Source organism: Ceratina calcarata, unplaced genomic scaffold (genome assembly GCF_001652005.2).
Source record: "Ceratina calcarata isolate Rehan_Ccalc_2016 unplaced genomic scaffold, ASM165200v1 scaffold436.2, whole genome shotgun sequence".
Classification (NCBI taxonomy): Eukaryota; Metazoa; Arthropoda; class Insecta; order Hymenoptera; family Apidae; genus Ceratina; species Ceratina calcarata.
The window spans coordinates 673,839-685,187 of NW_017167384.1; the positions used below are offsets into that span (position 1 = coordinate 673,839).

Here is an 11,349-nt window from a genome sequence, read left to right on the forward strand (position 1 = left end):
TAAGAATTTGTGAAGTGAAACCCAAACACGAAATGAATTTTCGTAAATGAGATTTGGATAAGTGCAAAGGTCCCGAAGTTCTTATAATGACGCGATGCAGGTGATTGTTCTTATAAAATTTCTAATTAATAATTGGACAAAATGTACCGGCTGCTATTTTAATCAATCTCTCCAGTTTATTTGGGGTCTGTTTTCTTTCTTCGAAGGTGTATATCAGAGTGTTTTCTGTGGTGAATTTCCACGCTTGAGAAATGAAATACTCCAGAACAATTATTTTAAGTAGGATCGTATCCAGCTTACAAGATCCTTCCCAGTTAATTTCCTGAGGCTCGCTTCTTAAGCTTGTTTAATCTCTTCGAACGGTGTCGCGACGTAATCCGAAATTCATTATCTCCGAAGTTTAACTGAGTCTTCTTTTCAAACCCTTCACATTTCCCCTCGTTAATTCCATGCCTTCTGATATTCGAATTTATCTTCACCATTAAGAGCAGCATCTACTAATTTCGTCTATAATTAGTAGCCGCCTATCGTTACGATTCTCTTCGTGTCCCTAATCAAATCATTTGTGTGTCTTCATTTCTGGACCAAGTTGCGACAGGTTCGATTATCGAAAACCGGAAGCATGCTGACCGATGATTAATGTTGAACAATTTACAGAAGCTTCCTTCTGACACGCCATCGGATAGCACCGCACTCTGATAACAGTATTTGAACTGTCAGTCCGTGTGTCGGGACGATAGCGTAGTTTCACAATTAAGACTCGACGAGTGCGTGTGATTAATCGTTCACCAGTAAAAAAAGACTAACTTCGTATCTGGCAGATCGTATAATACAGCATAAGAAGAAAATAGTAGTATTCGTTGTAAAAATAGAAGCTCACGATTGATTCCTCGGTCACGAAAGGTATGCAGTTCGTGCATGAATCTCTGAATTGCAGTGTTTACGCGTAGCAAGGCCGGAACGCTCGTTCCATTCTACTGGCTTTGATAAAAGCTTCAAACGTGTTTCTGTGGACAATGCTTGATTCGAAGTGAACTAGGTGATAGTGCATCACCATTTCTTTCCTCCGTGTGCATAAATTTTCGAGTGTGACTCATCACCGAACACCTTTGACGATATTCCATAATACTTGGTGAATATCGGAGAATTGATAGCGACTACCATTCCGTGCAATCACGAATCAGGAATGGCACATGGAATCGAGCTGGCGTACGTTTAATGTCTACGCTGCGGAGACGAAATTACGCCCGGTGCCAGGAATTGCCAGGATAACGTGGCCACAGTCGATTACCCGGGAGTGGTAGTCATCGGGATACAGATCCTGTCCCAGCGGGTGTCTAGGTATGTACATTATGCGCCTGCATTTACACACATGCCTCGCGATAATGCCGGTACATACCGTGGAAAGTAGATTCGCCCAGTGATCCATGGGTTCCTTTGGGTATCGTTTTAATTTTACTGTGTTGTTCCGTTCTGTGTCTCTGTTTTTCTTCTTGATAAGTTTCTGTATTACATTTCTTCAAGTAATATTCATTCTGTACGATCCACATTTTCTTCTTCTTTAGGTTTGTTTATAACATAAATAAGGAATAATATTTTTCGACTTCGACTTCAATTTTATTATTAGAAATAGGTGAAATAGAAATGCATGAATAATCTCTCATACCTAGAATTCCAAATGAATCCTGCTAAGAATAGAAACTCTGATACCTGTGACTGCGTTATGTTATTGTTCTTGGATTCCCTAATTGTCGGCTCGTTAAATTTATATTACGGGCCATAATCAGCTGTGTCAGGGTAATTAAAGAAAGGAGGTCTCGTTCTCGACGATTCCACGGTATCATTCACAGAAACCCACGCGCGCGCATCCCCCCTTCGGCGATACGAGGATCGAATGACGAGGCGAACGCGTGGGTGCACTTACTACGCTCTCGTACGAACCAGCCGGCTACAAAACGTGAACAAAGACAGTTTCATGGGCGCGGTAATGAGTTATCGTCAAACTCGCTTTCCTCACGCGAGCCACTATGCACCAAATTAATTATAACGCAGGATTTTAATCATCTCATGATGTACAACCTTTTATACAAAATAACGTTTATGATTGTCACTTGAAAAAATTGCAATCGTTTTATTCAAGCATTGCAATACGCGTTTGTTATCTAGTATATTCTCGTGCATATTGCAATACTTAAATGATAAAAGTCTACAATCCATTTGTGATTCGAAAAACGAGTTTCTTTTCATTGAAAAATCCTGAATCCGGTTTTGAGAAGATAAACCGTGAACGCGTCGATGCCTTCTTTTTCAGTGAGATAAATTTGGAAACGGGAAAAATCAGCGCGGAATTATTCGATAAAGCAGTGGCACTAACGGAGCCACGGTCGTGTACGATAAAGCCCGGGTAAACATTCGCCGATTCATATTCACCGGTCGATTATCAATCTCTGAATGAGCCGGACAATGGCGCGTAGTACGTGTACCCTGGCTAGTATTGGTTATCTTCGTGTGAATGCACTTGCCACCGCGGCGCGGTTTCTAAAGAGAGAACACCGAACGTAACGAGTGTATCCGGTACAAAAGAGATCAAAGAAGGCTGTTCCAAGAAATCGAACTTGAAAACCATCTATTTCGCCCGATACCTATAACGTACATTCTTAACTCTCGTATTTCTTTCCCTGATTTAAATGAAACTTAATTCTTTTCTATTTAGAGCAAAAAACTTTGAAATTGAACTTGAAAAAAAAATAAGAAACGTGTCGAGTAAGTTCTGATCGTTTATAATGTTGGGAAACTCGTGTTCCACGTTTTCTCGCATTTCACGCAGTACAATGGAAATGCCAAACTGTTACATTCTATCTTCGTTGTGAAACGGGGGATTAAATGCTTTTCAATCCCGAAACATCTGCAGATGGTCACCGTTTCATTCGTAAACGTGAAATTCCGCGTCCAAATCGAGTTGCTAAATAATAAGAGGAGAGTTCTGCTTCGTGGTGGTACAATAATTCCAGTTGGCAACGCGTTTACGTGGTTTATTTGCAAAGAAAAATGAGTGGAGAGTCTGGGGATCACATCTGCAGGCCCCACGTGGCAAGAATCTTACAGTAAAAAGTCGCGAGCGTAAAAGGCATTCCATAAAATCGTCTTACATTTTTCATCAGATTTATTAAAAATCTTCTACCTGAATTCTGGTTGAAGCAACAAATATTTGAAGCAATAAATATACGCACAGGTTTATTCACTGATTTGGACAAGTTCGTTCAGATAAAATCAGGTTGTCATATAAATTTTGAAAGAGTGAGACGAAGACTGCAACTGAGTAATTTTGAAATTGCATCGGAAATGTTTCTAAACAGATTCCTCTGAGAATTTTCCTCGAAAAAACGTTTGGGCCTAAATGGATGTATCTCTTGAGGGGTGGCAATGCTCCATTCTTGTGAACAGTATATCCCAGGAGCGCTGTGGGTATCTTCTGAAAACACTCGATGCCCTTTCACGAGGTCTCCCCACCGCGTTCCTAAGCCGATGGGCTATTCACGGCCCTGACAGGGCCGAGGTGCATGACCCTCGGCAACTGTACCGAGCGAGCCGCACGCACATAGAAACGACTCCGTGAAACGATCGCTATTTCTGTTCGTATCGCGTGCCCTCTTTGATCGTTTCACCTCTCTATTTATCGCGTTCCGCGCAGTTACACCGCGATGTTGCTGCAATTAAGAAAAATTCTCTTTGAAAACGCGATTGGATTTCGCGACAGCCTCGACGTTTAACTCTTTTACCTATTCACCGTTAATGGCTTTCCTGAGCCAGGAACTAGAGCCAGATTAACTTTTATCGCTGCACGTAAGTACGTATCACTGCGAGAAATTAATTCAGATTCCGAAGAGAAATTTATGTTACACAGATGTTTCATACTTTTCTATTAATATCGCATCACGTATATCCGCGTCATAGTTTCCTCGTTATATGAAATTCGCGAAATGATTGATACCGAAAACGCTTTCATATCTAAAAATTTCAATGCCTAGCAAATCCCGTTTCCGATAAAACTTTGGAATAAATCGCGGCGTATTTTAATTGCATTTGCAAAATCTTATCAATCGCGCTTGTCTTTCTGTTCTCCTATCTGTCCGTGCATCTGGCTATATATGTTTCATTAAAAGACTGGTCTGAAAGGGCGAATCCAGGGTGGGTTTTGTTTCGAATTAGGTTGCCTCCTTTATTTTGCGCGTCGTTATCTCCCGCTTTATAGTCCGACCTGTGGGATACTCTGAATATTATCTACAATCAAAAGCATTCTGCAAACTGGAGCTGCTGATAAACACATGCATTCTATTCAATTTTTCAGTTGGCTAAAATATTCTCTCAACTATGATTAAGCGAGATGCTGTATTATCTTAACGATCCGTTAGAAAGATTAATGGTTAGGTATTATCAGATTTTTTTCAGGCAGGGAAGGTCTTCATCTCTTGATTCGACGCCTGAAATTCGTTTATCATGCTCCCCTCACTTCTTCTTTACACGTTCATACTTTTAGTATTGCGTAAGACACTTTACTATTTAATTTAGAGACAGCACCTTAGTTAGCTCTTTGAGCATATTTTTCAAACAGAAATTCATTTCTCAAAGCTGTATAATAAGATCAACAAGAATAATTTCAAGTGATATTTCATATTCATTCACTCTGCACGAGTTTAACTTGCTTTTATCAGACTTTACACATAACGAGTCTTTTATATTCGGATCACACATCAAGTCTTCATCTGTCTAACGTTAAAGTGAAACGGAAACGAGTACGAAAAACGCGTGAGGGGATTAAAGGTCTCAGGGCACGATCAATTGACGGGTTAAAAAGGTTTAAGCATCGGCTTCTCTTAACGAGCGTCGCTAACGCGAACGATTTCGCGATTGACGACGATTATTAACAGATTAGGAAACCGTGCCAGGGTCGCGTTACCCACGATCATACTTCACGCATTCCTGCCTCGTTTCATACCTACTTCACATAGTTAAACCGATTGTTATTCAACATTTCAGTTAATTAAATTGAAAAGCAGAAGCTTCGACGTTGGCACTGATCCGATGCGTCTGTTTCAAAGAATTTCGATGGGACAATGGACTAAAGACGGGAGATACGGGCAGTTTTATTTATACTCCACATAATCCTTATGCCACCCTTGCACAGTTTTTTCAGCCGGCGCCGCGACCCTTTTTCAACGATCCCACCCTCGACAATTTTTAATCAAAACCGCCTAATCCAAATAAAGAATGTTTACATATGAAACAAGTCGCGGGATTAAGCGATCCCGGTTGATTAAAAATTTTTTCGAACTTCGAAATAGCCCAGCTCGGTTTTTACATCCGGTCGCTATGAAATTAATGCAAATATATGCGTCGCGTCGTCACGACTCTGAGAGGATCCCGGAGTAGGTTTTTCTTTGGATGCCAGCCGGCCGCAGACGGCGTCGAATTTAAAGCTAACTCTTTGATTCCGGTAGACCTCAATCGAGATCCGGCCCGTTTCTGCCTGCTCGATTTAAATTGGGCCTGAAATTATAAGAACCCGTATTGGAGTACACTCCAAACAAGTATTTATTGCTTATCAAAAGAAGTGATGCGTATTATATGCAAGATTATTTATTAAAATATCACAGATTTTCGTTTACTCATATAAATCCTTGCATCTCATTTTGTTTATATGTTTCATAATGCGTTTCAACATCTCTGAAAGGGGATGTATATAATATCTTGGTTTTTTAAAAACATTCCTATTAAAATCTCTGCTGAGATATTAATATTGCAAAAACGGGTACCGTTTCTGCAGGAACCGGTCCAATTAACGTAGCTCATAAGCTCAAAAGACGGGAGACTACTAATCATGGCGAATCACTTTGATGCATCTCGTTGCTATTGGATCCTAGATCCCGTTAATTCGCGCATTTCTGTCGATTTCTCATGCGAACTGGTATGCGCACTGACAATTCTGCTCTAAATTAAACCTGCCTGCATATCGTTCGGCAAAAACGTGAAAGGATTTCCATAATCAACTTCAAACGACTCATTAATTCTTCTGCTTGTCGGTCATAAATATTATAACGTAGAAGTGTGTACGATATTTCATACAATGATTAATGCAGTTGTTCATGTATTAATTAATACCGCACTATGATGCTATGACACTATGATTAATTAAAAATTGTGCGTATGCACACGCTAATGCTGCAAATGGATTAATTATGTGTAATGCGGTTCAGAATAACGGTTTTCAAAGGAATTTAGATCCGGGTCAGCGCATCTGAAAAGTAGAATTCGCGTTGGAATGTATTTTTTCGAGATGATAATTACGAGAACCTTCCGTTTCCTTTTATTTACCGGGTCGGAGGCATTGCAGACCGCATTGTCTCGAGAGGCAGGCGCTTTTGTTGGTCGTTTAGCGACCCTGAACACTGCCTGCGTCGACGTCTTAATTGCGGGTCAATTTCGTAGATGGATCCGGGCCACGAATTTTAACAACGATTTATGCTGCCTCCGGGCTGCCTCACCAAATTTCTTTCAGCCCTCCGGCGCTCGAATAATTGCATTTCAAATTTCTACTCGCGTTTCAAATTTATAATATATGTTTTTCTATGTAAAATGGATATGTCAAGAGAAATGTTGAAAATTTAATTAAATTCACCGTATGCTATCGATTACTAAACTAGTTTCGTACAAAATAGAATGGTTTTAATGTCAGTTCAGGAAATTGAGTTTATGATAAAAAATCATAAAAAAACGTTTCACTTCTAATTTTATTTATTTGTATATTTTCATATCTTCTGCAGATACATTTACTTGATATGCATATAAAATATAGATATTTCATATAATAAAGAGATGTACATGATTTCGTTGGATAGTGAAAGGGTAAAGAAATTTTGTGAGCCAACCGTCGCGGTGGCCTAAGGCCCGATATCTCTAACAGATCTAAAAGTAGAACTCGAACCGGGGAGATTCTCGACCGCCTCGTGGGAATCGTTAGAACGTCTCAAGGGGCGCGTCGGCTTTAATTCAATTTACTTGCTTCGTGATCTTGTTCCCTCCCTCTGTTCAAATTTCTCTTTCTCGATATTCATCAGTGAAATATTCGAAATTTTAATCATAACCACAAGTTTTGTAATCTTAATAATAACTGAATAACGTACGGCTTTAGGCATACTTCCTGAGATTAAATCAGAAAAGGATTGACTGAGTTCTGGTCAATTAAATGATTAGTAATTAGTTTTCAGCACTCCAAAGTTGCTAATTCCAATAAACACTGACAAAACGTTGGGTTTTCGCGAGTTTGTCAAAGCGAAACTAATTTAGCGTTACGTCGGTGATATAAACTTGCGACGGTCAATATTCACGGTGCAACGGAACGAGCTACGTTGAATTCTAAGCGGATCGTTATGCTCTTTAACGATTCCAGACACGGTGGAGAGCGGCAACCGGCCATTACAATATCCAGCCCGAAAATCGAATTAATTTCGACCGGATATCGGTCAGTTACCGGATATTTCTTCATTGGTAAAACGCGTCGGTCGCCGGTTATACCGGAAATGGATCGAAGAACCGTTTTACGGAAGCGTCTCATCAAATTTTTGAACGATATCATCTCGCGAATTGTAAATTTCAAATTTGAATTTCAAGTCAAATAAAAAGGTGTTCTCCTTCTTCGGATTCAATCTTCTCTCGTCCATAAAATTTCTCATAATCGTAGAAAGCCACGGTTCGCAATGGTTTTTCTAAAATCTTACCCTGAAGATCAGAGGTAATCCAACCTCGCATGCATCTTCGTTAATCCATTCGCATTTCGTATTTTCTATTTATTTGTTCTAGAAAAACGTAGAAGATGCAGCGTTGAAAGATGAACGATGAAATAATCGTGAACTCGGCTCTAACCGCTAGCATTCCATTCGCCGACGAGGATGGCGTGGTACCATCGGGCGTTGACCATCGCCAGGCACGACCGAGCGTCACGCGGAGAGAGCTGACGAAGGAAGCCTTCTCGCCTAACTTAAGCTCGAGGAATTACGTTACCTTTCGCTCGGCGCAAACGAAAATCGAGGGGAACGTGCTTCAAAAGAGCGCGATGTTCAATCAGCCGCAAAGACAATTGAGACAGCCCGGTTTAAAGAGAAACAAGAGTGAAACAGTGGAACCTGGCGCAGAGAGTTGCCTGCAAAGGTACGAGAACGTAGTGTCGAGGTACCAAAAGCCGAAACGTCGGCAAGGGAGTCGGGAAAGACAGAATCACGGTTATTCGAGCAGCGATGAGAGCGTGGCGAGAATTAAATCGAAGAGTATTAGCTCCATTGATACTCAATCTGTGAACAATATATTGGACGAATACGAGGATTTGGATTGTAGAAGATCGTCGGATCTGAGCGACGTGGGAAGCATCGATGTGTCTAATTACGAAGCAGTGATGATGGATCAGCAGAGGAAGCAAGAGAAGCTGAGAGTGACGAGGACCAAGTGTTCGGTTGAGAAGCAACAACCAGTTTTAAAAGTGAACCAGCAGACTCAGGTGAGGCAACGATCCCACGAGAGGCCGAAAGAATCTATCAGACAGGAGGAGAATTCGATTCCTATGACCGTGGACAGTCGGACCAGAGTACCAGAAGTCTTACTCCGCAAGGGTGAAGTTCAAAAAAGGGTGGACGAATGGTTGAACCAAACTCAGAGTCAAAATTTCCCACGTGAGAAACCATTGACTAGATCGAACAGCAGTGCGGATCAGAAGAGTCAGAGGAAGTTTCGTCAGGACTTACGATCGAGATCGATAGACGAAGGAAGAGATAAATTGAATGGAACTTCGTCGAGCTACGACGACCTGAGTCGTGGCGACAGGAAGCCGGAACGTAAAGTGAACAAAATGAACGTTGGCGTCAATACGAGCAGAGGTACGTACAAGGAATACCTGGCGTTGAAAAGCAGGGGCAAGGACTACGGTTTCAGCGCGTCGAACAACATCGTCAAGTCGAGGGACATGAGTCCTTCGACTGGGTCAAGAATTCCTCAAAGGGGACCACTGAGCTCTAGCTTCAAATCGAGACGATTAGAATCTAACAGCGAAGCGAATCAAGAGAATGTTGCGAGTACCGAGAACCGATCCGTCAGCAGATTGACGAGTTTGGTAAAGAGTAGAAACGAGTCCGATGCCAGGATATCTGGAGCTACTGGTGTTACCAGCGTTATACCCTGCAGGAGAGCATCGTTCAAGCGTTCGCAGAATCACGATCCGAGCTCGACGAGAGCGCTCGTTAAGGAGGAGGCGAGTCAGAGGGCGAGAGGGGCCGCAGCGAAGGGCCCGACGAGCAACTTTGGTGACCAAGGCGAGCCGATCTCGCCAAATAAGGACGGAGAAAGTAGGCGGTCGGCTCTCACGAACGATTCACCGCGAGCCGGTGATAAAGCAACCGATGTCGGTCGTAAATCGACGGAGGCCTCCTCGAGGAGCCGAGATTGTATCCCGAGGATCGAGGAGTCCAGGTACAAGGAGAAGAGAGAAAACAAAATGAATCAGGAAGCTGTGTACGGGGCGCGTGTCAAGAGTATTCAAGGCCAACAAGAATCGAGACCGAAGAACCTTCAAGGCTTCGAGTCCGAGATTAGAAAACCGCCGGTTCTACCTAGGAAAGAACATCAAGAAAAGAGTTCGTCCATCGGTCAATCCACGTTCAAGCCGAACGCTCGCGCGTACGCGACCTTGCAACAATTGAACGAACAAAACAAGTGCAGATCGTCGAGTAACAGTTCGTTGGAAAAATCTCCAAGCAGATCGCACTACTCGTCACCGAATCACGTGGAGAAGATATACGAGCGTAGCTTGCAGCCTCAGGTGATTCACGTGGATGACCTGCAATCGATTCTGCGACCTTCTTTGCAGGTTTCCGCTTACGGCGAGGTAGATCGCAGCTCGCCTGCCAAAGAACCGGTGAAGCTCGAGGAGGAGCCGAACGAGGAGAAAAACGCGAAGGTTTACGAACAACAGCGGATCGAGATGCGGTACGAGCAGCTGGAGACTATCGAGGAAGACGATCAGAGGAGCGAGGCGTCCGTTCGCAGGTACCCGGAGATCGGATTGAGTCAGTGCCTCAGGATCCAGCAGAACGGTAGACCCAGTCCGGTGGATAAGAAACAACAGAACGAACCTGCTAGGACGTTCCTCACGTTTCATTCGAACTCGCCCCAGGCTGTTAAAACGAATCAGCAATCGCAACCGGAAGAGCAGGAGGAGAAACAGCAGACTATGATCCTAGAGGATTACGAGACCCCGTACGAATCTGGAAACAATTTGATGGACAGGAACCAAATGTGTCACACGCGGGAGAACAGCAATCTATCGACGGCTACCATCCCGGTGGACGAGCTGGAGAGTGAAAGCCAAGCCATGTTCAAGGCCGAGGACACGAACAGGCCTGACGCGCAGGATTCGAAGGATGTTAGCAAGAAATCGGACAAAAACGAAAAAAAGGAGGTCGAAGTGGTGAACGAAGTGTTAGTGAAAAATCTTCAATTCAAACAGGACCTGCCCAAGGACGTGGAACACGGTGACACGTTTCTCAGGATCATCGAACACGTTGGACAGAGGTCGATGGGTTTTCACAATGTTCTGTGCGACAATTACGAGAACGTGCGCGGGTTTAAAGAAAACAAGGTTTACGTGACCAAGGAGGAGATGGAGAGGCAGAGGCTGATGGACCTGCTCAGGAAGGGTGACTACGAGTCGGTGAAAGCGGTGAGTGATGAGAAAAATCATTACGCTTATGCTTTGCTAGATAATTAACCCTAATCCGTCTCTTGTATCAATTTCACGTCTTGCCTCGAGGGAATTCCGTAAAGCGAATATACTTAAATGATTTTGCGTATGAACAGGAATTTGAGATACTTATGAATATATTTTTTATTCGATCTTTTTATATAATAATTCAATGCAATGTATAATATATAAATAGAAGTAGAAAAATACGAGTGGATAAGGGTTAAATAGAGCAAACTGCTCGCTGCGTAGGTTAATGGCAAACACGACTGAGTTTATCGATTGCAATAAAAAATCAGCGACACAACTGTTGCAATCGTTTTGGCAACTTTTATTTGATACGCGATAAGCTTGACAGTAAACCAATAATTGCATTTATCCGTTTTGATATCTTGATCTCGTTATACATTGAATGGCCATCAGCAAAAAAGAACAATTCCATTTGTTTCCATCGTTGCTTCGATGAAAATAATTGATTAAGAACTGAAGCTAGTTTGACGAATATTGAATCGAACGTTAAATGAACTTAATTGTATATCATATAAGTAAATTCTTATTAAGGATGT

The 11,349-nt window shown here is 42.3% G+C and overlaps 1 protein-coding gene across 2 annotated transcripts in view; it reads left to right on the forward strand.

Moving 5' to 3' along the window:
- The first annotated feature begins 677 nt into the window (after window positions 1–677).
- Window positions 678–11,349, forward strand: part of LOC108626994 (uncharacterized) — a 97,492-nt gene continuing 86,820 nt past the window's right edge. Inside the window, exons 1-2 of one of the 2 annotated variants that reach the window (XM_026815238.1) lie at window positions 678–1,341; window positions 7,858–10,762. In XM_026815238.1, the coding sequence (XP_026671039.1) occupies window positions 7,886–10,762 (2,877 nt within the window). In that variant the 5' untranslated portion in view covers window positions 678–1,341; window positions 7,858–7,885. The remainder of the gene's footprint in view (window positions 1,342–7,857; window positions 10,763–11,349) is intronic. The other variant, XM_018027994.2, reaches the window with a different exon arrangement.